At 41.2% G+C, this 27,583-nt stretch overlaps 1 protein-coding gene across 6 annotated transcripts; it reads left to right on the top strand.

Annotated features, from left to right (window-relative positions):
• The first annotated feature begins 76 nt into the window (after nt 1-76).
• xrn1 (5'-3' exoribonuclease 1) lies at nt 77-26,568 on the top strand. Of its 6 annotated transcripts, XM_078264811.1 has the most exons (42): nt 77-289; nt 1,529-1,761; nt 2,649-2,746; nt 4,382-4,491; nt 4,585-4,695; nt 4,785-4,870; nt 5,016-5,103; nt 6,198-6,366; nt 6,614-6,681; nt 7,102-7,239; nt 7,406-7,554; nt 9,465-9,554; nt 9,882-10,038; nt 10,182-10,301; nt 10,429-10,598; nt 10,884-11,001; nt 11,643-11,738; nt 12,440-12,543; nt 13,479-13,613; nt 13,880-14,042; nt 14,782-14,895; nt 15,464-15,562; nt 15,693-15,808; nt 16,318-16,464; nt 16,700-16,789; nt 16,944-17,079; nt 17,501-17,557; nt 17,848-17,980; nt 18,129-18,198; nt 18,313-18,508; nt 18,886-18,975; nt 19,086-19,157; nt 20,110-20,154; nt 20,497-20,577; nt 20,843-20,980; nt 21,494-21,620; nt 21,747-21,934; nt 22,061-22,177; nt 23,805-23,910; nt 24,228-24,409; nt 24,563-24,962; nt 25,701-26,568. In XM_078264811.1, exons 1-41 carry the CDS (start codon nt 215-217, stop codon nt 24,917-24,919), a joined length of 5,139 nt encoding a protein of 1,712 aa, XP_078120937.1. In that variant the 5' UTR covers nt 77-214; the 3' UTR covers nt 24,920-24,962; nt 25,701-26,568. The 6 variants fall into 6 exon arrangements, with proteins under 6 accessions (XP_078120937.1, XP_078120940.1, XP_078120939.1 ...); XM_078264814.1 differs by having other exon boundaries at nt 11,643-11,735; nt 24,563-26,568; XM_078264813.1 differs by having other exon boundaries at nt 21,750-21,934; nt 24,563-26,568.
• Nucleotides 26,569-27,583: the final 1,015 nt, after the last annotated feature.

The raw sequence follows: 27,583 nt of genomic DNA, 5'->3' as shown, positions 1-27,583 counted from the left end.
ATTATAAGCTAGGGACAACTACAGGGAGGGAGAGGCGGAAACAAAACAATGGAACGACTGTTTTTTTCAGAGTAGCGGCGGAATGTTTTAGCAGAAGGACCACGCGCAACTAACGTTAGCTAGCTAGTTGTTCTCATGTTACCATAGCTAAACATCTTTTTCATATTTGACTGTTTGCTAATTTCATCCAGAGGTTGAGACTTTCGTGGTGAAGATGGGAGTACCGAAATTTTACCGATGGATTTCAGAGCGCTATCCTTGTCTCAGTGAAGTTGTCAAGGAACATCAGGTAGGAAACTAACGTTAAGGATGAATATCGTTACATGTCATAGCCGCAGCGTTAGCTTAGCGAGCTAGCTAATTACAACAGAAGCGGGCCGTGGAACTTTTATTCCACGTAGCTAAGTTAGCTTACCAATGTTTTGCTCTTCGACAGGACATATGTATTGCTGTTAACTTCTGACTCCATTATTTATTTAACGATACACACAACATGACGTAACGTTATTTACCAAATCACAACACTAACGTTAACTCGCTTTTTTTTTTTTGCTATCTTCTAACGTTACGTGAAACCTTACACATTTTAACGTTTAACCAGTCAACGTGAATATAACTTAGCAACGTCACATATTATACCACCGGGTAGTTTAGGTTTTTGTTGGGCTAGAACATTCTGAACAACAATAAACCCCCTCACAGGCAGCTAACCAACTTTACGCTAACAAGAGATGGAACGTTAAAGAGGCTGCAGCTAGATATTGCTGTCAGCTAACGCTAGTTTACAGCCACTGTGCTTTACAATGTCTGTGGAGTTGTTTAAAATGTAAAAGTGATGTGGTCAGCCTGCAGTTGATGAGTTAACCTTACATTACTTAGCTAGCTATTTAGGCTACTTCAGCGGCACTGGAGTTGACTTTAGTGACCCAGTTCCCCGTGTAGTAGGGCAGATAGTATTTCAGTGCTTGAGCAGCAGTTATATCAGCTGGACGTTGCTCAGTGTCACTCTTATTGCGTAAGACAGCTTTGATATGTGCGTGAAGACATTCAAAAATGACATTTTATGCCATCAGGTTTAAATTGGATGACAATGGATATGGAAAATATGTGTTATTCCCTTCTCTGATACTTGGTGTCACTCAACAGTAACAGTTTAATAAACATGAATTGCATTTTGCCCCTCTATTACTTAACTTAGATTTCAAATTGGATGTGAATGTCATGGGAGAGAGTTTATTGGATCTTTGTCTGTATCAGGCTGGAGGAGCCCACTAGAATGCTTTTGGTGACTGACATGAGTTGACTATTTCACTTATGGCTCCTTCAAAATGTGAAGGAAACCCCCCTTGCAGACACACCACTGTATGTTAAAACAAAAAGAGCTGCACTATCTTTGTTGCTGAGAGATGTGTTCCAGGCAGTCAAGGAATATCAACAGCTTTTACAAATTGGTCACTTCACAGAAATACGTTTTGACAATGTATTAAAGGTCATTGCATTTGTGTCTTTGTTCTATCTCTCTCTTCAGATTCCAGAGTTTGACAATCTCTATCTGGACATGAATGGGATTATCCATCAGTGTTCCCACCCGAACGACGAGGATGTCCACTTTCGCATTTCCGAGGAAAAGATTTTTGCTGACATCTTCCATTACCTGGAGGTGCTCTTCAGGATCATCAAGCCTCGCAAGGTCTTCTTCATGGCGGTGGATGGCGTGGCACCAAGGGCAAAGATGAACCAGCAGCGAGGACGGAGATTCAGGTAGACATGGATTTAGGATAAATGAAACCGGGAGAAACTCCTATTTCTGTTTGGGTATTGGGTGACATCCTCCAAACTGGGTCAGCTCGGATCATCTCACCTTGCTCCATGACCTGAAGTTAATGTTGGTTTGTTTGTCTGGCTTTATTATGAAAGGGTGAACACAGCTTACTGTTATAACCATAAGATTACCAATGTGGTCTTATTATTGTTCTCATTCAACTTTATGGAAATATTTTTACCCCATGGTAAAATATATAAACTTGTAGCCCGCACACCGAAGCTTCTCCTCTTAATCTCAAAGACAATTGAACATTGATTATTAAACATAACATGATTGTAAAATTTAGGTTGTTGCAGGACCTTTTTTAGCGATGACCGAATGAAGAAATGGAATTTAAGAGGAAAAAAAAGAAGTCTGGAGGGCTCAGAAGTTAAAACAAATCATCAAGGTGCTCTTTGGGAGGGGAACACAAACATTCAAAAGAGAAAACAGGTCCAAGGCACTCTTCTTGCTAAAATATTTGCAAGAAGAGTGCCTTGGACCTTTTCTGTTATGTTGTTATGCTGGAATGTTATGAATATGTCTGCACCATGATGTTAAATCTCAACCGTCAAAATTGGCACATTCTCATTTTCACATTTTGGTTATCTAATCAAGATGACCACTATATTTGCAAATGTATTTATTTATACAGTGTCTGGTATACTTCTGTGGTTTAGCGGTTATGTTTGTGGTGCTGCCTAATAAGGCAGAATGAGCCCCAAACAAACTAGAACTAAAATTCAACATTTGCTTTGGTAAACACTGAAGAAACCAGACAGCTTGAGACTGTGAGTTTGCCCGGCTCTCTTTTATATCTGCGTGTGGATATCTGTGTGTCTAGGTCCGCCAAAGAAGCAGAGGACAAGATAAAAAAAGCTCTGGAAAAAGGAGAGGTGCTTCCCACAGAGGCTCGCTTCGACTCCAACTGTATTACTCCTGGTAGGAATGCTCTCAAGCTTTACACAAAATGAACATCACACGTTTTGGCAGAACATGTAAAGATACCTGTTCATTTCAGGAAAGGGAAATCATTTTTTTTCCTAACCTACATTAATCGGCAAACATTTCCAAATCGAGAAAAGTGATCACGTTGAATTTCTAAATTATTTTGGAATCACCATGACTTTCTTCTCCATCTGTTTGACACTTCAGCAAGTCATTACCAGGTTACCACAAACGTGACTTTGCTGGTTCGATGTGGGACAACTTGTTGGTCCAGTAGCACATCAGTCAGTCCAAACAAGTGTCAGAGTTCTGCTTAACTCAAGCTTTGCAGTTTGCACTCTTGTATTCTGAGGGTGCTTGCATACCTAACCTGTTTCGTATGGTTCGTATGAACTCTGGTGCATTTGCCTGTTTGGTTCAGTTTGTTTTGGATGGTGCGAAAGCTGTCAATCAAACTCTGGTGCTGACTAAACAACCGGACCGAGACCCACCTTTTTACGCAGTCTCCGTCCACTTCCCTGTGGCATTTGGTGAGCATTACTCGTGGTGTGAAAGCAACCAACCACAGGATTTCATTAGCCTTGAAATCCAGACCCAAATCCGAAAGATTAAGGGTCTGGTACTGAGCAATGAAAATGGCCCAACTCGAGGGGCGGCACCAAGCATTGAAAATCTCACTGCACGCAATTGGATAACACTACGACCAATCGCAACAATACACGGGGTGATGTATCCAGAGCCCCATACGCTTAGCTACCAGCGGAGCTAACTGGTAGATTAAACTGTCGTCATCTGTTTAGCTCACCTCTGGCCCGCCTATATCAGATACAGCAATGTGATTGGTGCAGCACGGCTACAAGGGCATAGGTAATGAGCATCATTACTGAATGCCAGAGTGACTCGCTGAGCAAATTGAAATTGTGCTCTCACGAGAACTCTGGATTTCCAGGGTATGATTTCATACTAGTAGATACGTGATTTTTAGCATGGATTTGAAAGCTAAACTACAACTGAATCTGTCTGCTGATTGTGAATTGTCAAGAAAGAGACTGAGACTTAACTGACATGTATAAGCAGCATATACATTTATACAAGATCCTTCCTTAACCCTTGGTAACATACTGCATGCGGGTTACCACCTTAGTGCAGGGATTTCCCCCAGAGGAAAATCAGGGTTGTGTTATGCTTGTGTCCTACCCCTTGTATTTGTACAGTTCCTCATTTAACAGTGACTGGAATGTAGCAGCCACACTACAATCCATGCCATTTTGTTATCTTACATACAAATGAGTTTTACGCAGTGAGATATATATATATATATATATATACATACATACATACACACATAGATTAGACATTTTGAGAAAGATCACTGGTATCGGATCGGTATTCTAAATCGGCACATATCATGACTTGACTTACGGAATCCGTATCAGTAGAGGAAAAAGTTTGATCGGTGCATCGCTAACCGAGACCCTTCTTTTCAGGCTGTCTTGGTCCAGTCCATACCACAGTTTGATTGACAGTTTCCACACCAGCCAAGACATGTATACAATCCTAATATATCCGATGTAAATGTGTCTGTTAAGTTGGCAGCAACTCCTTTTTTAACCTTTAGTCTTCTTCCAGGCACTGACTTCATGGCAAGACTCCAGGAGCAGCTCAAGTATTTTGTCCACAACAAGCTCTCCACCGACAAGCTATGGCAGAATGTCAACGTCTATCTGTCTGGCCATGAGGTGTGTAAACAGCTGTTTTAAAAAAAAAAATAATAATAATCTGTTAAAGCTTCAATATCGCTTGTACTAAGTTTGCATTCCTCTTCATCACAGACTCCAGGGGAGGGAGAACACAAGATCATGGAGTTTATTCGCTCTGAGAACTCCAAGCCGAGTCACGACCCAAACACCCGACACTGCCTATATGGCCTGGATGCTGACCTGGTAGGGTTTGTTTTTCCCTGAGATCAGGATGTACATTAGTGCTCCCATCCTCTTTGGATGCTCACACTGTCCTGCTCTCTGTGTTGTAGATCATGTTGGGTTTGACCAGCCATGAGCCAAATTTCTCCCTGCTCAGAGAAGAGGTCCGCTTTGGAGGAAAGAAAAACCAGAAAAGGTTCTCTTCCTTCTCTTCTTTTTGAATAGTTTTATTTAATTTGGTTTTCCACAGTTTTATTTACACGTCTGTTCGGTCATACTCTGATCTACCAGTTTCCTTTTCTTCTCTGATCCCTTTGCTTTTCTGTTTTCTTTTCTTCTAGGATATCGGCTCCAGAGGAGACTACTTTTCACTTGCTTCACTTGTCTCTGATGAGGGAGTACATAGACTATGAGTTCTCTGGGCTCAGGGTGAGAGAGAGAGAGAGACACATACACACTTTTACGCTATCTATCTAATAAAGCGATACGAATCTGTATATATGTCAGAGTTCATACATTTTGAAAAAACCTGGAAAAGTTATGGAATTTATTTTTTTTTAATTCCAGGCCTGGAAAGGTTTTGGAAACATAAAAAGACCCAGAAGGTTTTGGAAAAGTCATGGAATTTTTGGGGGGTGTTGTTACCGCCTTTGACTCTTTTCCTGCTTCCAACGTTAGCTACATGATTGCTGGATATACCAAACTAACTTTTCTTCACGTTCCTGGAGCACGAGCGGATAGCTGAAAGGAACATTGCGACTGTTGTGTGGAATAAAGGTTTGGCGAAAAAAAAGGCCCTACGCTTTTCAGTGTCTATTATTTCGCTAAGAGGAAACTCAATAAAAAGCCATTTGCCAACACGATATAGTATTAAGTTGCTGTGAGCTGTAGCCTACATTCACCACTTCTAAACCGAGGCAGAACGTAACGGAATCTCTGAGATAATTCCTTAACAGCGCTGTGTAATGCGAGAAAATGTCAGCGCTGAACTGGGCAGACACAGCAGTTTTTATCAGATTCACCATGGGTCGGGTTAATTAAGTCTACTGCTAACTGACGACACTAATAACATTACCGTCGCTCTCATAACGGGCCGGGTGGGTAGCTCACTGCCATGACTCCATGAGGCTAATGTCCAATTACTCCACATTTTCATAGTGATTACATTCTGAATCTGCAACGTTCTCTGTCAGGTAAGTCAGTAGTAGGGTATACAGTAGAGTTGCATATTAAGTGGTTTGGTGTCCTTCTGTAAGTAATTTTGGGGTACAATTTGGTTTTGAAGAATTCTACAAGCAGCAATACCACAGGCCAAGCAATCGGCCCGTTCCAAACGGGCACATTTTCAACGGGCACCGTACTAGTTAGTATAATCATCAAAAATCCCAGGCTAATTATGGAAACAAATACATGATTTCCGTGCCATGGAAGGTTTTAACAGAAGCTTGTCCGTCTTTAATATACTCCCCTTTACTGTATTAAATCTACTCTGTATTCTGATTATGTTTATGGTGTTTTTACAGAATCAGATTGGTTCTGATTATGACTTGGAGCGAATAATAGACGACTGGATTCTAATGGGTTTCCTAGTGGGAAACGATTTCATCCCTCACCTTCCTAATCTTCACATCAGTCATGATGCTCTGCCGTTGCTGTACAAGACGTACATCAGTGCTCTGCCCACCATGGGGGGTGAGTGACACACACACTCAAACAACATAGTACTTATTTTAAATGAGCGTTAAAATGGTTGCGTGTAAAGCAAGATGCTGAGTTTCTCATGGTCTTGATATATTTCAGAAGTGAGTAGTTAGTTTCAAGTGTTGTTTGTGCTGGTCAAATTGCTTGTACATGTCAGACTTTATAACATAGACATATGTTTATTGCTTCTACAGTGTATATCATACACATAAAAACTGAATTCTGTTTTCTGACTCAGGTTATCTGAATGAGAACGGCCATCTAAATCTCAGAAACTTTGAGAAATACATTGAGAAGCTTGCTGAGGTGAGACAACACTGATTCACTGCTTATTATGATACTTAGTACTAACCAACTTGGAATGTTTAAAGTATTGATAGTCTTTCAAAATGTTAAAGGTCCCACTTTCTACTCTTATATAGTATAGTTGTGAAATCACAACCGCACGGAAGTCCTGGCGGCTTGTAATAAAGACGGAAATCTCACTTTTTACAATATGGGGCCTTAAAGAGCAGGTGTTAGTGCATGTGCAACGGATACTGAAAAAAAAACCCCCACTGTAGTAGTTGAGTCTGCAGAGAGGTTTGTCACAAAGTTAGTGTACAATTAAATGAAGTGGGTTTCTTAATGAACTATTACATGATGGCATATATTCAAGAAACTACCGTAAATTATTGTTTAAATCTGTTCTCTCTCTCCCCCCCCTCCCTCCTTTCTTTCCTCAAGTTCGACCGGGAACATTTCAGTGAGATCTTTGTGGACTTGAAGTGGTTTGAGAGTAAAGTTGGAAACAAGTATCTGAATGAGGCGGCCGGATTGGCAGCAGAAAGGGAGGCTGCCAGCAAAGAAACCAACAAGAATGAGGTCTGCTGTTATGTCTCACACACACACACACACACACACACACACACACACACACACACACACACACAGGTATGCAATAACAGAAATTAACCCCAACAATTCATTCAGTCATTGTTTTGTACAGTTTCAGTCATATATCCTTGTAAGTAATAACTTGTGTGTGCAGGATTCTACCTCACCAGAAAGAGTGATTGGAGAAGGAAAAGGAGGAGTAGGCGACGATGAGGAAGAGGAGGACGATATGTTTGAAACTGAGTTCAGACAATACAAGCGCACCTACTATATGACCAAGATGGGCGTAGATGTGGTGTCTGAGTGAGTGTATAGACGCATACACACAGACATACAGTGCATAGAAGAACAAGACTTACTGCAGGAGATATCAAAATGATATCTAGGGCTCGCAGATTATGGACAAACAAAAAAGCATAAGACTATGCAGGAAAAGTCTATAAATTAATTCTCGTATCACAACACCAGCTTAAAGGGGTGATAGAATGATTATATAGGGTATTTCACACTGTTCCTGAAGGTCTCCTAATAGGGTATGTAACATTGGTTGGGCTGAAAATTGACCGAATGCTATTTTATGGGTCCTTAACTACCCTGTGAATATGGCTCTATTTGGAACAAGAGCTTTTCTTCCAAATACGGTATGCTCATGAATATTTAGATGAGCTGCACGCTGATTGGTTTGAGCGAACCACATACACATCCATTGGAGACACTGCAAAGTTATACATTGTTTGTCTGCTATTTCGTTATTAAATTCACTTCTGAGATTTTTTTAATGTGAGAAATCAACTATATAAAGCTCAAATATGGGCCGTTTTATGAAAATGTATGGCTAATTGCAAATTTGGTAAGACGTGTCGGACTTTAGGAGCTCCACACAGTCTGACGAGAAAATGGCAACCTCCATACACAGTGAAAGTCACCATTTCTCGGTTACTGGACGACGGGGCTCCGCGAAGTATATTTACAGTTTGAATTTCGTCACGCCACTTATATAACGTATACCCCAAGGTTTATAAAGCTAACAATGGTGTCCGATTTCAATTTAATGCATTTTTGTGAACATTAGGGATTTCGTTAGCTGCTACTGTCCCTTCAATCCTATGGGTAAAGATCGCGGCTAGCTGCAGGCCCTGGAGCTCCATCAGGGCCTCGGCATTTTGTACTCCAGTAACCCATAAACGGTGACTTTGCGCGGGTATGGAGCGCCGCGGGCTTCCAGCTAGCTCACAGCGAGCCGGAGTCTATGAAGTAGGACACGCCGGGCGGCGAGGCAGCACCGGACGCTGTCACGTAGCCTGCTGAGCTCCTGCTGAACTGCGACACACAGTCGGACAAAATTTGCAATTAGCCATCAATTTTCGTAAAACAGCCCATATTTGACCTCTACATAGTTGATTTCTCGCATTAAAAAAAGTCTCAGAAGTGAATTTAGTAATTAAATAGCGGACCTCTGGAGCTCTGCATGACCTAGCCAGATTCAGAAGACTAAGCTGACCTCAGGTCAGTGGTGTAGCCTATGCTAATGTTGGGGCGTGACAAAGACTAGGAGTTGAGATGCTTACGTCAACTTTTAGCTTTGTTCAGATTCGCCCGTTTTCAGTGGCAGTTTCAAAATGTGAGATTTGCATAGTAAAGGGGTATGAATGGGATTCTGAGCTTCTATGTATGTCCTATTTACCCACCAAACTGTCGTTATTCAACTATGACAAGGTAAAATCAGTTTTGCATTCTATCACCCCTTTAAGGGTACCTGCATGTCCAAACGTTGTCACCCACTACACTGGCCATTAAGTTGATGACAAGCTATTTAATACATTTGGTTCTGGTGGTCTCTACTGAGAGTCTCACAGTAAGCCAGTCCATTTGCAACAATATTAAATGGTAAGACAAAGACAACAAGGGACAAAATGGTTCACACAATACCTGATTTTATACACCAGAAAGCATTTCAAATTGGTGGTGTGACACCGTTATATTAAAGATTTCAGTTTTTAATATTGGTAAAATCCTTCTTGGCAGGTGCTTTTTTTTAAAGTTTCCTCACCTTGAGCAGGCCAGAAAAAGAGTACATGAGAAATGATTGGACATGTAAGGTCAAACATATGTGTCTGTAAACATTCTGTAGCGCTTTACAGTAGTTGATGCCCATACATCAACTTGTAATTTGCAAGTGACCCTAAAATCTGTCTTTATTCTCTCATTTGCAGTGACTTTCTAGCCAAGCAGGCCAAGTGTTATGTGGAAGGTATACAGTGGATTCTCCACTACTACTACCATGGCGTTCAGTCCTGGAGCTGGTGAGAACTTCATCTTAATATGTCTTACTCTCCACTCTTTGATCCTTTTCATTCCAACACTCTGGGGGAATTCAGATAATGTAAAACATTCTCCTGTTTGTAAGTGAGAGAGTATCGGATCATTTATCCTTTGAGTCAAAAAACAAATCGGGGAAAAAAATAGAACGTAATGAGTCATTGAAGCATTTAGTTATGTAAAAAAAACAAACATTGATTTTAAGTTGAGGACAATAATAAGAGCACTGTTTTCCCCTTCCGTCCATCTGCTCTCTTCAGTTTGTTCTATTTTTAAATCCTTCTTTAAATAATGTGTGTATGCCTCTCTAGGTACTACCCCTACCACTACGCTCCCTTCCTGTCTGACATCAGGAACATATCAGAGTTAAAGTTGACCTTTGACCTGGAGAAACCCTTCATGCCCTTCCAGCAACTGTTGGCAGTCCTGCCTGCTGCCAGCAAGGAGCTGCTGCCTGAGAGTTACAGGGTACTTTTTGGGGATTTCACTTACAAGTATCGCAAATGTGTCTGCATGTGGAACAATATTTAAAAAGGAGCAAATATTGGGGTTTATGCAACATCCAAACGTGAAATGATGAAGATGATAATTTATTGTTTTTGATGTTTCAGCACCTGATGACCAGTGAAAATTCACCCATTATTGAGTACTACCCTGTTGACTTTAAAACGGACCTCAATGGCAAGCAGCAGGAATGGGAGGCTGTGGTTCTTATTCCTTTCATAGATGAGGTACACACACACACACACACACACACACACACACACACACACACACACACACACACACAGACAGAGGAAAAAATCCTTCCACAGTTATGTTAAAACAGCCATACTCAAACGTGTGTTTATTGAACAGAGGTGCTTACTAGCAGCCATGGAGCCCTATAATCTCAAGATGACCAAAGAAGAGAAGGCCAGGAATCGTCACACAGAGTGTGCAGTCTACTCATATGACTCTGAAAAAGACTTCATGTACAACTCCCCCCTGCCTCAGCTGTTCCCCGACATCGTCCACTGCCATGTCAGGTAGGTACACACTTACATGAATTTAAGTAGTCTTTCTCAAATGATCCTGAATACCATAATATCACTTCATCATGTTTGCTAGACGAGGGATTGTTTTGAATTTTTGCTGCATGGAATTGGTCATGGTTTTACTGTCACATTGCAGGTTCAGGGAATAGCTTTATTTGTGCATGCTTTCACACACAAACGCAACCAAAGAAAACCAACTCAGCCAGTATACCCACTTAGTGCACATTCAGCCTGATGTTCACTGCAGGTGGACTGTATTGTGTTTGTTTGTTACAGGAAAGCAGACATCCCTATGGATGCCTGGCATGTACAATTGGACCACGTCAGCAGACGCCTCGACCGCTCATCTCTGTACTTCTGTGGCTTCCCCACACTGCAACACATCAAACACAAGGTGTGTGGGCGTGTGCATATACAGTATATTCGTGTTGCATGTAGAATTGGGCATCGAGAACCGATTCCTACTTGGAATCATTTCAAAAATTACGATTCCAGTGGAATCGTTTCTTTATTGGAATCGTTTGGAGGGTTTGGTTTCAAATCTGATCATGGGTTCCAAATTTAACATGCGCAAGTTTTGGTTTCCGTAGCGGCCAGGCGCTTCTTGCGTTGCAGCCATGGAGCACAGTAAGCAGTGCTCCAGTGTGGCTTTATTTTGCGTTGAAAAAGCCCTGTTAAACTGCAAACCACCACTGAATCAAAATAAAACTTTGCCTCTTATTTGTGAAATAAGCATGTGACCCGTTTCAACTCCACCCCTCAAAGAATCGGAATCAAGAATCGATAAGAACCGGAATCGAAAGGAAGAATTGGAATCAGAATCGTTAAAATCCAAACGATGCCCAACCCTAGTTGCATGGCTGGGTTACATTTAAAGGCTCTAAGCCCCAACACAGGGTCTGATGGAGTATCTCAGTAATAGCTTGGGTTTATTTATTGTACACTACTTTGAAGTAGAATAATAAAAAATCGTCAGTCATTCTTTGTCTTATCTCTGGCTCTTTCTCTCCTGTTGATGGGCTCACTCACTTCTAGTTCTTTAAGAAGAAGAGTGGGGTGGTTGTGTTCCAGCAGAGCAGCAGAGGGGAGAACATGATGCTGGAGATTCTCCCGAGCCAGGACGCAGAGGCAGTGAGCTTTCCTTTCATTTTACTGATCTCATTTAAAAAATAAAAAATAAACCTGCTGAAGATATTTAAAGCAGACTTAATTAATTAGAGTTTCTCAAAATGTGTCTTAATAAAAATGTCTATTATCGTTATGAAAAAAAGTATATCAAATAGCTTAATTGGATATCGTAATCACTCAAAATATTTTTGAATGATTATTAATAGCGTCAATTGATTACATCATTATTGCTGCAAGACAAATCTTTACTCTCCGTCTCCATCTGACACTGCAATGATGCAAGCTTCCTCTAGATGGGGCTCAAGAAAAGTCACAGGATCCCTGAAAAAGATACATTTTACTAGTTCTTATAACAACCTACTTAAGTCTGCCATGTGCAGCTGTATTATGTAGGAAAACATAGAGACAGGAGCTGGGCGCCTCATCAACACACACACTCAAATTGTGAGCAGAATTTCTTCTTTTAAATAATGTAGTACTTCTTACTAGTTATTGAATTTTGAATTAAATGTCTGCATCAATTAAACAGAATTCTACAACTGCTTTGACTTCTCATCGATACGATGAAATACTATTTAAAAACAAAACAAAAACAGAGTTAGCTCTGGTGTGTTCTTGTCTACTTCTCCTTCTCTCTGTTGCACACTGCGTGTATCACATTTACTGTGTCCCTCTTCCTTGTCTGTTTTCCTCTGCCTCGTTAGGGATGTGATGATGTTGCTGCACAAGTACTGGGGAAGCCGGTGTTCGTCAACTGGCCGCATCTAGAGGAAGCTCGCATCATTGCAGTGTCAGATGGCGATGTCAAGTAAGAATTACTATCAGACCAATCATTTTTTGATTATCACTTGGTTTTCTCAATCTGGAAAGATTCAACCTATGTATTAAAAATCAATGTAAAATGTTATTGCCATTTTATTAGAATGTCTGTGGTTTTATGTTATTAGATTTTTCAGTCAATAAGAACTGAAAAGATTGTTGATGGAAAAGACGCTCCCCCATGATAACTCTGTGGATGCTGAAAAAGAGAGCCTTTTAGATTCTACCGCCGGGGGGTGCCAAATTCTACACAAAGTGGCTTTAACATATCAGATGGTGAAACCTCATCCACGATCACCAATTAGTGGTAACATGCATGTCTGTTTGGCTTAAAGGCATACTATGTAACTTTTCCCTCTTCGGTCCCCCTACAGGTTGTCTCATTGGAACTACAGCCGCACGAGCTGTAGTTCAATACGGTTACATGTTATGCCTTTAAGCTAGCACAAATGTACATTTTTGTATCGGTGAGCAAATTCCCTCTGCACGTAATAGGATAGCGCTACAACCACCAAGAGCAACGCTAGTTGATAGATTAAACTTTTGGTCGGCAAAACGCCGAACACATCTTCCTTTTTTAAGAATGACTTCAGTGCTTAACTCCAAGTCTTCCAGAGTCGCGGCCAAAGCCGATTCGAAAGACCGCCGTTCGCCAGAAGCAGCCATCTTTTTTGTTTTCAAGTAGCAGGGAATTCACGCGGAACCGTCGCAACTCTGCTGTCGTTATGTTAAGCCCGCCCACTGACTCTGTACACGATGTGATTGGCCTGACCAGAATTTGGTTTTTCCAGCTAGCAAGCCAACGGAGAGTTGCTAGACTGACCCTGGCTGCAAATGATATTTGCTGCCGCTAGGGTGTGCGTCTAGATTTCTAGGCTAGGTGAGTCAGCTATTACAAGTGAAATCTTTCACTCTGTTTCGCAGGTTTTGTCTAGAGGAACCACCAGGTGTCCAAAGAGTGTATGACAGGCCCTCCACTCCTCCCCCCACCAAAGTCACCTGTCTGTCTGACAAGGAGCAGAAGGACTGGGTGAAGGATGTCCAGGGACTCACTGAACAGTAAGGCACAATGAACAACAAAACAATATACCTTTTACTCTTACTGTTTTCTGAATTCATAGAGAAACACAGCTGTTGTAAAACATTTTCATAGTAATGTTGTTTAAACATATTGCTGCCTTTCTCATGTCTTAGTGGCTAAGATACCTTTTAAAGCCATTGTAATTGCACACTAGAAGGTTTTAAGTTTCTTGGTAATGTATTAAACCCAACAACAACATAATTGATAAATACAGACGATGAATGACAATTTCTTTTTCTCGCAGTTTCTTGAAGAGGAAAGGCATCATGGTGAATGAGACATCGGTGGTTTTGTACGGCCAGTTGCTGACGGGAAGGAAGTACGTCCCCAAAGCCAACGGGGTGGTGGAACTTGAGAAACAGTGGGCCAAGCAGGTCCTGCCTTTCGCCTACCAGACTGTGGTTAAGGTACATGCATACACAAACAAGAAAGGAATACACAGATAAACGTTTCATGGAAACCTGTGACCAATTATGCTCCATGAATGGAGTGCGGTGGCAGAAGTTCAGTCTGGTCGCCGGTTCACGTCCCGTACGGACCAAAGTACAGAGTGTGGACTGGTAGCTTGACTGGTGCTCGGGGCACCTTATATTTATAAAAGAAATGCTTAAAACAAAAAATACCTTGGTTACGGTTAGTGACAGATTGTACTCCTTGTTAAAGTCCTTTTGGTTCCATGAGGTTTATTCACTCAAGGACATACTGATACACACTTAGTTGCAGTACTAGTCAGTCCTAGATTTTGTGCTAAGATGTGGTGTTTTCCAGCAGGGCAGCGAGGCGGCAGATAAAACAGCCCGAGCTGAGGAGTGCAGACGGGCTCAATCCATCTAAACTTTCAAATAAACCTTACAAATGACAAGTATATGTGTCTGTTAATGACGTAAGCAGTGTTTTGTGAAATGTGGCACACATACTCCATGCCCAAGCACATGATACTTTGTTTATTATACAGACAGAGTAGAATGAAGTATTTTATTTCAAACTTTATATTGGTAAGATGTTTTAATTGTATATTATCATCACTGATACAGATGCACATTCACATTGACATCTAGTTAACTGATAACGCTGAAGACTCTTTCACCACCTATGTCACCCACTCACTAACACACCCATATTCCCCGTTTCCCTTCGTCTTCTCAGGACATCAAGGCCTTTTACTCGTGTCTGACCTGCTTTAAGAGCTTAGATGAGCTCTTTCCTCCAGCAACCACTGTCTTCATGGTGGGGAACCCTTACTACGGTGCCATGGGCGAGGTACGTGATCTCTTTTCCGCTTCAGTCAGAGGATCACATCATTGTGGAAATAATGGACAGTCAAAAAATTGTTTTTTTACTTTTAAAAGGCAAATTAAGATTTATTTTGATCTAAAACTGTCATGGATGGATGGTTGGCTCTAAATAGACATTTTTATGAAAATGAGTTGTCCTCTTCCCGCTTAATAAATAATTTCATAATTACACTGACCCACATTTTTCTTGCTATCCTGGTTGGACATCAGGATAGCATCCTAAAATAGTGTAATACTGAAGTGAACTTCAATTAGTAGTATTCAATAATGAATGGGTATGATAAACAAAATTCTATAATTAATACCAGAAAGCTAAAGTAATCTATAAACAAGAAAATGATTTTTTTTCTTCTGTACTCTCTCTCCTATATTAACTTGATTGCAATGTGTTGTTTTAAAAACTCCTCTGATCATAATGTTTTTTTATCTAGCAAGTGTTCTTGCTTATTGTGTATCATTTTTGGAAAGCAACACGTCGGCTCGTTTGCTTATTGAAATGAGAATCACCGTCTCTTTTATTACTTGCATAACAGGTGCAAGACTCCAGCGATGTCATTAAAGACGGCCGGGTACGAGTGGTCTTCAGTGTGCCGCATGAACCACAGCTGGAGCCCTTAATCCAGAACCAGCATGTAAGAGACACACACAGACTTGTGAAGTCGTTTAAGTGAGAAATGGTGTTGATCCTGAGAATATTTTCCATGCACACCTGTTTGAGCCTCACGTATGTACTGTATGCCTGCACGTCTTTGTATTTTGTAGAAGTACTGTGTGAAGTACAGCCCCGGGTACGTCCTGGCATCTCGTCTCGGCATCACCAGCTACCTTGTCTCCCGCTTCTCAGGAAGCATCTTCATTGGTAGAGGCTCTAAGAGGAAGTGAGTGGTTAAAACTAAGATTTACATTAAATGTCATTTAGCTAACGCTTTTATCCAAAGCAACTTACAGTTGCTATCTGGAGCAACTAGGGGTTAAGTGTCTTGCTCATACACATTGGTTGATGTGGGAATTGAACCCGGATCATCCACAAAGGCATGTGTCATACCCACTGCGCCATCACCATATTTGTTTACTTGCTTTTCTGACATTTAGATCTTTTTTTTTTTTAACTATATAAAATGTTAAGAATTTGCACTTGCTCATGGCCTGTGTAAATCAGTAGTGAATTAAATCTTAGAGGACCATTGGAGATTGCTACCTTCACTCTCCCAGGCAGAAACCTTGTGTGCTTATTTTATTTATTTTTTAAATGGTTAATGTGTCTATTATTGGCATGGCTGTTCTGCATTTCCTTTGTATTAAAAGGTTTAGTTTGTTTCACTGATCAGAACTTCATTTTTCCTACTGTCTTTCTCGTCACCAATGTTTTCTTCTGCATGGTTTGCAGTCCCTGTGGAGAGCAAAAAGCTAACGTCGGCCTGAACCTCAAGTTCAACAAGAAGAATGAGGAGGTTCCTGGATACACCAAGAGAACTGAAAAGGAGTGGCTCTACTCTGCTGCTGTGGAGGAACTACTGGCCGAATACCTGGACAGGTAAAAAAATGAATAAAAACTGTGAGAACATTTATTCATCTTCCGTCAGGTGAGTCCTAAATTCTTCAATTGTTGGAGTGCGATAGCAGCATGGACAGTTTGGTTGCATTGAAATGTGTTGAATTCTTGTTTTTAACTTCATACAGTCTAAAATAGTGTATGTTTGAATAAAATAATTTGTTAAATGTTGCAGTATTTTAACATTTAAAATATATTTTTTTTTATGCTTTTCTAGATTTTCTGAGGTGTTCAACTCAGTGTCAAGAAACGGTCATGATGATGTTTTCTATGAAGATGACATTTGGCCTGAAGAGGACCAGAATGGGTAAAAATCTCAGCCTAAATAAGCTCCAGAGCATTTCCTCTGGATCTACCTCCTATTGAACTTTTTTTTTCAGCAATCACAGTTCTGAATTAATTGAATTGATGGTGTATTTATTGGTGATATCTGATACTGATACCCCCCCCCCACCCTACAGGGCGGAGAGGGTTGCTGAAATCACCTCATGGTTGAAAAGTCACCCGGTAAGCTCCATCGGCAGGACTTCATGTGACCTACAGGTGCTGGACTCTGCCATCGTGGAGCGGATCGAGGAAGCAGTAGAGAAAGCCAAGGTGACTGACATACACAGTCTCAAACTACAGGATACTCCCTCCACTTACTATAGGTGCTTTACGACACAGGTTCTAGGGTATTTTTAAGTCCCCAGAACTATTTTAAAGGAACTGGGTTAGAAGGTTCCTTCAGCCGATTGTTGTGCGTGTAAGCGCGTGGGAAACCATCAGAAAATAAGGTTTTGTTTCTCTCATTCAAAGCACCGACATGTGCCTAGTCTCTCTTTCTTTATCTCTCTTTTAAAAAAATATTCCAAAAGTACTTCCTTGTTTTATGAATGAAGCGGTCGGCGAGTTAAAGCAGCCGTGCTGTGTGTGTTTGACCAACCTACTGGTATCGGCTCGTCTCTAATAAGAAGTTCTCTCTGTGTGAACTCACTGTCTCTCTATCGCTGTGTCACTCCCACCACCCTTCTCTTAGGTGAAGAAGAGCACCAAGAAAGTCCGTGTGACAGTCAAGCCTCATCTCCTCTTCAGGGTGAGTACATTTTGCGTCTTCTTTTTTGTCTATTGTGATCCTAAATGGGATGTCTTTTGGTTCTGGACTGTTGGTTGGAAATAAACAATTCATTTGAAGATGTTACTTTGAGCTTTAGGAAATTGTGAAGGGCATCATTTTGACATATTATTGACCAAACAATAAATCAATTGAAAAGATAATTGGCAGATTAATAACGAATGGATATAGTGGAAATAGTCGAGCCCTATATACTGTACGTGTTTACAAAGTATTGAACATGTAATATGAATGCCTGTGTTTGTGTGTAGCCCTTGGAGCAGCAGCAGGGAGTGATTCCGGACCCGGATTCAGAGTATCGCCTGTTTGACAGAGTCATCAACACCAGGGAGGGCTTCACCGTCCCACTGGGACTCAGAGGAACCGTCATCGGCATTAAAGGAGGTGAGGACACCTTTCTTTCATCCTGATTTCTCCATATTGTTTAAAATTCTACCAAAGCTCCAGCACCTTTTGTAAGGGTATGATGCATGTCAATGAAAATATAAATGTAACATATACTTCTCACAGTTTATATTGTGTCTGTCTTCAGCGGATCGTGAGGCAGAGGTTCTCTATGAAGTGCTTTTTGATGAAGAATTTGCTGGAGGTCTCTCTATCAGGTAATCACACTCAGTAAATCTGCACTAACTACTAGATAGAATAGTATAGAATTAAAAGCCTTCCACTCCAAACCCGAATGATTTCAAACTAGTCATGCCTCCTTTTGTCCTCAGGTGTACTTCACCTCGTTGTTACCGCCTCCCTCCCTGCGCTCTCATTAACTTCACCCACGGAACGCGAGTGGATCAAACCTCGCACAAACTCACCGCCATCGTCAAACCTCAGCCCGCCACAGCCGCAAACTTCAACTCACATCGCCAGTTGTCCGGCCTGAACCACTCTCCACGTTCACCCTTTATACCCACACAGGTAAGGGTTTTCTTGATTGAACTTTTAATAAACGGTAAGTATGTTTATCGTCAGACTTCTAGTTGGTGGGTAGTCTTCCGGTAACAGCTTTTTTTTTTCAGGTTTCTGATTGGCCAACATCATCTTCTTCTCTTCCGCTACTGTGGTTATATCGCCGCCTATTGGTTTAGCATGCTTTTGACAGTGCTTCAATTGTGTTGTGAGATTTTTCTAGACTGTGCAAGTGTGGATCGTTTTTATTTTAGAACGAACGAAGGCAAAAAAAAAACATGTTTGTGTGGACTAGGCCTCGGAAGGCTCACCCAACCATTTTTTCTTCCCTTTCCCACAAACTTTTTCTCTCTTTCTTTCTCCATTCCACCGCTCCACCCCTGTAGCATAACAATAAACATGGTATGGGGAAGGCAGCCTCCCAGGGCAACAGGAACTCTCCCTCTAAGGGTCCTATCCAGAAACAACAGTCCAAGGTAAGCGCAGAGTCACCTGTATGTGTAAACCCTTCTCACTTCTATAGACCCTTTTAAATATGTGACCTTACAAATATGCATTTTCTAATGTTGTCTCTGTTCTTCTCCAGGAGTACAGTAATGTGTGGCAGTCTCTGCAGAATTCTGGTCCTCCTCTCAACCCTCCTGCTCACTGGCACAATGTACGTCTGTGTGTGAAAGTGTGTGTTTGAGGGCTTTTTAAAATATTAAAGGTGCAGTAGGTAAGACTTAGAAAACTAACTTTCTGTCATATTTGCTGAAACTGACCCTATGTTCCAGTAGAACTACATGAAGCAAGTAATTAAAAAAAAAAAAATCTGGCTCCTCTGGCACCACCTACAGCCTGTAGTGCGATTTGCACAAATCCACAGCTCCCTGTTCAGATGCACCAATCAGGGCCGGGGGGGTGTCTAACTGCATGTCAATCACTGCTCATGCACATGCAGACACATTCATTCTCCCTTGTGGGGGGAGGGGCTTAGGAGACCGTTTTGGGCTTTAACGGAAAGGGGGGAGGGACTGAGAAGTTGTCGATGTTCATATTTTGTGGCTGAGTCCTGGATCTTCACAGTCCTACTTACGGCACCTTTAATAGTGAGAAAAGACCAATATGGTGCTGGCCCTCTCCAGAACTTGTTATACACATGTCAAGTTATTTTAACTTTAAACGGGCTTACATTTCTGCATAATTAAGAGCATTGTGCAACCATAGACTGTCAGCTTCATTCAGCCTGGCTCAGCTCCATCCATGCTCCACCTCTTTGCCGAATTTTTAGATTAGTCGACGTCAGGCACTGCCAAGATGGCAAAGGCCGGAGCAACTGGGAGACCCCCACTTTGAGCTTCATTTTGGCTCTTCAGAAACCTGTGAGCGACATCACGGAGACTCTGTCCGTCTTTTATACAGTCTAGGGTTCAAACCCCCATAATATGGTCTTGTGTAGCAGTTACACATGCACAGTTGTGCTGATGAAAGGCAATACAAATCATAAAAAGCATTTCTGGTATGATTTGAAAATGTCTCTATGGGATTTAAAATGTATGGAACTTCTTCCATTTAGTGTTAGTTTTAGAACCCACTCAAAGCAAAACGGTGTGTGTTTCCAACTCTAGGAAGGACTTTTCCAACAGCAGAAGAACCAGCACTCTAATGAAGCTGTAAGTACACACCTGCTGGCTCACAAAACTGACAGGTCATAAGCTGGAGAGCAGGATGAGGCTGACAATCTCACACATAACTCAGATTTAAGCAGTTTATTAACCTGAACTGCATGTGTGGGAGAATATATAAATGTGTGTTACAGCAATAATAATATATAAAGAATGCTGTTGGACTAGAGTGATAAATTGTTTATGTATATTTATGTGTGTTTGTGTGTACAGTAAGCTGTACTGGTGTGTTTTTGGATGCAGACCTTTGCTTTAATGTATAAGTGATATGTGATATTCATGTGTGTGAATATGTGGCTAGAATATTGATGGTTTGTGCATACTTTTCAGGCCCCAGTTGGTGGCATCAGACTGTTGAAGAAAAATGAAGATGTCAACTCCCTTTTCCCCCCACAGAACACAGCCAATAAGGTACACACACACACACACACACACACACACACACACACACACACACACACACACACACACTTTCAATCTCCTTTTTCCTAGCCGATCACTTTATGTGCCTCTCCGAGTTGTAAGGGACAGTGCAAGGGTCTAGGCAATGTCACCCAGTGGCTTGTTTTTAACCACAATGGTCAGAATCGTTTTTTAAATATGTCCACAGTGCATGTGTAAACAAATGTCCCCACACTTCCACGCGTCTGTCTCTCCACATATTTCTCTGACTTAGGCTACGACTGAGTTTGAGGACCTGATAGCCGGTCTCAAGATCTCCACGGGTAACCAGCAGACCCCGCCCCCTCCAGCTCCTCCACAAGCACCCGCCAGCCAGTCAGATGGCCCGTTGTCTCCGCAGTCCTTCGCCATGGTGAGTATCACAGATAAAGATAGCTTAAGATGACAGTCTAATAAGTAGACTAAAAGTAAAATAATTACTTTTTTAAAACAACACTGACATTATGAAAATAAACTGGCACTTAATGTGTTACAATTCTGGAATGAATATTTGACAGTGATGATCCTCCACAAAATCATCTTCAGCCAAGCTTATGTGTTTTACAATTTACAAACAAAAGCGAGCAGAGAGTGAGGAAATGATCCAGACAGCAGTCAAGATTTCCTTGTTGTGATTTTGCAAAGTCATTGCGGCTGGGTAACACACTGCTATCATGTCAGCTGTAGCTTTTGATATGAAAACGATAATAGTACAAACGTTCAGAATGTTCAGTGAACAGACTAATTGGCTGACCAATGTGTGTGATTTAAATCCAACTTTAATGACTTTGTTCAGGCCTCTTCAACAATCTGTGGCTATGTGTTCTCTTTCTATTCTATCCTGATTTTAAAATGAACTGGGTTTGTTTCCTGTCTGTTTTTGCAGAAGGGAACCCTGATGCTGAAGGAGATGCTGAAGATTGACGGTGCGGGAACAGGAAGTCCCTCTTCTCAGGAGGCAGATAGCACCGGTGGCCAGCAGCAGAACAGGAGACGATCATCCAAGAAACTAGGTACGTACTACACCACAAGCAAATGTACTGCATCCAGATTTACATACCCACCCGTCTGTAAACAACTTAAACCATGCTTTTTATGTTTGTTTTTTTCCCCTTTCATCCCATTTTCTCTCTTTCCAGCAGCAAATATGAACGCCCCCCACGGTGATGCAGCTGCAATGGCTTCTCCCGCATTGGCCGTTTCTGCTAACCTCTCCAACGCTGGGCTGACCAGTAAGGTGTCAGAGCTGACGTGTGTCTGTGTGGGGTTAGGAATGGCACCACCCGATTTCAGCTACATAGGCAACAGACAGGTAACACAGTGCAATGTATGTTTGCAACACGCATACATTTATTTACCTGCATGGTGTAGATATATGCTAGATGGTTGTGCGTGCGTGCGTACGTGCGTGCCTTGTGTGAGCGTATGTGTAAGTTGTCTTCTGTCTCCACAGGGTCGCACAGTAGTGTGTCAGGTGAAGCTGTCCAATGGGTTGATGGTTCACGGTCCCCAGTGCCAATCAGAAAATGATGCCAAGGAAAAAGCTGCCTTCTTTGCCCTCCAAAGACTGGTACAACACACACAAATTAGTGTGTTTGTGAGAAAGTGTGAGAATGTGTGCTTGCAATGGTTATTGGGCTGTGGAAGCCATCACATTTTGATCTATGGAAGTCTGAAATCATTCGCACTATTTGTTCCTCCTGTGAGATATTTTTATCTCAATCAGTTGGTGTCAAAAATGTGAAGATTCTTTTTTTTTTTTTTTTTTTGGAGAGCGTCCAAAAGGCATTAAAAATATCAATGATGTGTTTTGAAATCAGAAAATGATGATTACACCAGTCCCTGATAGTGGTGCACGATATTGAAAAAATGTGATCAATAATGAATATTGCGATATCGATATTAATTTCGATATTTTTAAACGTATGTAAAATTACCAAAGTTATGGGAAAACGCATCAAAATAGATTTATAACAAATAAAACAAGTTTTCTTACAACACAAAGTTTATTTCAACTGACGGTCATATTGGACTGGGACAACGTGTCTACAGAACAGGACATGTTTTACTGGTTGGACAGTATAAAATAACAAAGGGCATGTCTATAAAACAGGACATGTTGTACTAGCTGTATATACACTACAGTATAAAAAACAATGCAATGCAACATCTGTTGGGTTAAAGCCAAAGTATTTCCAAGCTACTGAGGAGGCATTACTTTTGGCCACTAAAGTTTCCTTTCAATCTCTATTATCTCGTCGTCTCCCAGAGCAACACTCATTTTCTTACTTTTGTGTTCTTTTTGCTCCACTCGCTCCCTTCGCTCTCTCTTTAGGTCCTTTCTTTTCTTTCGCTTCGTTTTGTTGTCTCCGTCTATTTCTATATCACTACAACTATTTCTATAGCACAACGTTCTATTGAGTTTTGCCTCTTGTTGCTTCTATACTCTTTGGGTACATGTCGGGCGGGATGCAACGCAAACAAAATATTGCGTAATTATCGCGAGACTTTCGGTATAATATCGCGCAACGTGATATCGCGATAACGATATTGAGTCGATATATCTTGCACCCCTAGTCCCTGACTTAGTGGGCATCCAGACCAGCCCTGTGTTAAAACAACGCTGGGGTTGTAGGTGGCGTGCTGTTTCAGGATTCGGGAAGTCCCCCTCGAGTTACTGATCCATGAGGTTGAATTCTATCAGAAAAATCAGTTTTTTTAATACCTACCAGACACAACTCAGATTAAAATCCGGAAAGATATTATGCCAGCAATTGTTTTATCTTTCCTCGCAAGGATCGCGAGGTAAATGGTAGATACACTGTGCACGTTACAAAGTTATCGACCTGAAATGTGCACTTGCATGTATTTGAGTGGCCACCGTGGCAACTTTCCACAGTTCTTCTAAAAGTTTAAGAAAGTTGAGCCATGTTCAACTTTTTTGCCACAACCCTGTTTTTATTATTTTTTTTAAATTAACTGTAGTCCTCTGGCTGGTACCCCGAGGAAGGAAAGCAAGACATATTAACAGTTAAACAGGTTGACAAACATTTAGCTATCGCTAAAACCTGGTTTTCTTAAAGCAGCTGGTAAACTGATTACTTGGCTGTCCAATCTGTAAGGGAGTGTGAGTGCATAAGTAGGTATTATTGTACAGATCTACAATTAAAGCTTCCATGTCTCTTGCTCATCTGTAGAACTCAGTGGGATCTGGCTTCCCCCTCCCACCCCCTCTATACCCAGGAGTGGGGCAGATACGACCCCCACCCTTAGGAGCCATGGGCCCTGTCTTCAGTCAGCAAGGTCAGTCTTCTCTCCTTACATTTTAGATGGACAGTGTGTGGTAGATGGTAGGGAGCTTTCTGTGAACCTGCAAGATTATTGTCAGCATGATTCTTCTTATCTACAATTCATTGGCCATTGTTTTCGGCATTGCCAAAAGTCATAAGCGTATATCACAACAAAATACATTTTGGAAATGTGTCTACAATTTGTGCAACGTTTCAATCAGCGTCTCACTTTATTTGTCTGTTCTCTAATTGTAATGTCTTTTTTTGTCATTTGAGACTTTGTTGAAATGAAGAGCCCTATGAATCCATGAGTTTGCTCTTCTTCTCCAGGTGGTTTGCTGTTGCCTCACCAGGGTTTCGGCCCTGCCCCTCTGTGGGGAATGCCGCTGCCTCCTCCCCACCATCAAAACCAGCCGTTCTACGGAGCAGCAGGAACCTTCCCTGGTGCCGCCCGCTCCCAGCCTGCCACAACAGTGCCCATCGGCTCACACAACCAATTTATTCCATTACAGGTAGACTTATATACGAACTGAGCACTCAGATTTTGCTGTATTTCTATTTTGTGTCGTGTTCCTTCTGTTTTTTTTTTTGTTTTTTTTAATGCTGATAAAGTAATGCTACAATCATGGTAACCTAGCTTTCTGCTTGTCCTCTGACCTTAACAGGTGACTAAGAAACGAGTCTCGGCCAACAAGAAGAACCAGGACACTCGGGAGTTTTACAGCGCCGCCCACATTGTGACCAGAAACGAATCACAGAAAGCCCACAACCAGCACAGCCAATCTCTGGCTCAGGGTGGACCCCAGGGCGGTAAAGTCGACCAGCCGCACCAATATGCCGCCAACATCAACCCCTCCTCGTCCAGTCCTGGTCAAGTAGACGGCGTTGCCACGACGAATGCAGTCCCGCACACACCCCCTCGACAAAACGTCCCAGCCACGGGCCACACCCCTGGCTCCTCCGGCAAGAGGAAGCACAGAAAGCTGGCTGTCAACTTTGAGGCAGCCAAAGTCTCTGAGTGATGAGCTGTTGTGTGTGTGTTTGGCTCTGTGTGAGGAGAGAGAGGTGTGTTTGGTGTTTTTAAGCTGCTGTTTTAAAGCCTGACTCAGCATCTCTGATCAAAACCTCATCAACGTGAAAGTTTCTTTTCACTCTTTGCACTTGAGCAAACTAAATAATGCCCACTTTTACTCCAAACACAACAACACAGAATTCCATTGTCTCTTCTCGTGAGATCAGAGTTATGTGAGTGTAACCTGGCTATTGTAGTTTTGCGTCCCCTCTGAGATTTTGCCTTCTTATGCTTGTGTGTGGCCAGTGTGAGCCTACAGTGTGTAATTGAGTAAGAGGCATCTGGGATGCGGCCATGGCTCTTTTTTTCCCCTTCTTCTTTGGGTCTAAAAGAGGTTGATTTCGTAGATCAATCCTTCTACTTAACATAATTGATTGATTAAAGTCTTTGTTTCTTAGAAAGAAAAATAATTATTTCCTATGGTTGTTGATGAGCTTGGTCGGGTTACATATGCATAGTAGTAAAGAAGATCCAGTGAAGGGAAACTGCCATTTTAAAAGTGCATCGTCTTCATTAAATATGCATTTTAGAGAGAATCCAAGTGGCAAAAAAAAAAAAAAAAAGACATACCAGCACGTTGAAACCAAATAATTAGCTTAGAGGAAAACAAAAAGAACAGGAACTAAAACCTTAACTTAATTTTTTATTTTACAAAGTTTTCTGTCTGAGCATTCTTACAGCCCATAGAATTAGAAATCAATGTTATTTTTTATTTTTTTTACCTCCTACAGCTCCTCGTGTCAGTCTTAGCACCGTCCATCTACACCTCTTTAAGATGCTGCTTTGGATGCTTACAGCTGAGAGGCCGGAGAGTTTTCACTGACTTGAGGAGCTGCTATTGTCTTCGCAGACTGAGAACACACTCCTGGTCACACAGTGCAGATAATGCTTGGCGTTTTGGAAACCCTCTTCAATCAATAGATTTTGGTTCTCAGGGACATGTACTCTTTATACTTTAGCCTCAGATTTGCACTGCAGCAGCAACTACTTCCTGCTTTTCCTCCTGAATACTTCAGGACATACTAAGTTATTTACATGTACGTCTTTTAGAAAACTAGTTTGACCGCAAGTGATGCTGTGTTGGCCGTGTTTTTGTTCTTTAGGTTGGTGTTAGTGTATTAATTATGCATAAACAATTGGCCTTCTATCATGGCTTTGCTTGTACATACTGATCACAGTTTCTGAAGCATTACATCCATTTGTATCAAAATACATCCGCTCTGTCAGGTTTGGATCAGTGGTGTTAATCAGGCCAACAGTGATTGATATCTGTTTTAATGTTTCCGTTTGTTTTGTGATCATTTCCCATCAAGTTTGACAGCCTTTTCTTTCCTTCGGACTTTTTGACACCTCGCTGCATTTTTATATATTTTTTTTTATGGTTTGTTAACGACACCGCCAAAGTCAAAACATGATCGATGCACACTGCCCGCAATCAATGCAGAGTTATGAAACATTATTGGTATAACAAACGTACACACTACATGTGATGATATTGCCACTGCAGAGCAGTTTTACACCAGCATATAACCCAGTCAAATTCCACTTAGTGTTCAAATTGCCAGAAGCTTTTTTATATATATATATATATATATATATATATATATATATATATATATATATATATATATATATATATATATATATATATTTGTCCATTTCAATTTTATAAACTGGACCATGTGAGAAAGTCCTAATTTTTATTGTTCCAGTTTCCAAAAGCAACCTGACACAAAGTCAATCTTTCAGTTTTTAATTGTACAGGGGCAGGAGATCATGGCTGATTCTACACAGGTGCAACAAAAACAATGTTCTTGCTTCCACTAATGTATTTTTTTGAAACTGCTTAGATTAGACATGTTTTTCTTGTGAATATGGAAGCTCACACAGTTTATAGTAGTATGTACTTTTGACATCTTAAATTGAAGTACAAGCCAACAATTAGGATCTCACGGATTGTCTGACGATGCGCGACTGATGTCACACAGAGTTTCTTTTCGTCCAAAGTTTTCATTTTAATATGACACTTGTGATATTATAGTTGAGAGGTGTGTGTGGCGTAGGATTGGACAACCACACACGGCTGATAATTGATTAGCTTCCTTTACAACTTAATCAACTGTCTTAAGTGCAAAGAAAAAAAAGTAAGCATTGATGTACAGTGATGACATGCAGTCCCATCAGGGTTGAAAAAATACCAATGTTTGTATCTGTGTAAATGCAGCCAAAGAGCATTGTAACAGTGTTCCGTGATGAGTACTAATATATTTAAAACATTTATATCTACATTACGTGCCCGCTAAATTCAGTGTACTTAGTCTCTATATGATGCTTTTTGGAACGTTCCTCCAGGTGTTGGTAGGTAGTTTTCTAAAGCTGTTCGGCAAACTTAAATTCTGGGCTTTCTTGTTCACCTCTGTGCACATCTGGACCTTTTCACACAAGCACACACACACACACACACACACACACACACACACACACACACACATAACATCTTTCCATTTTAAAGATCTTTTTTTCCTTTTAAAGCTATGGATTTTATGGATACCCTTTTTATAGACAGTCTTTGGGTCTTTTCTAAGCAAATTATTGTTTGAATAATGTTTGTGGT

The sequence above is a fragment of the Sander vitreus genome, chromosome 12 (assembly GCF_031162955.1).
Source record: "Sander vitreus isolate 19-12246 chromosome 12, sanVit1, whole genome shotgun sequence".
Lineage (NCBI taxonomy): Eukaryota > Metazoa > Chordata > Actinopteri > Perciformes > Percidae > Sander > Sander vitreus.
This window is presented reverse-complemented; position numbering and strand designations above follow the sequence as displayed.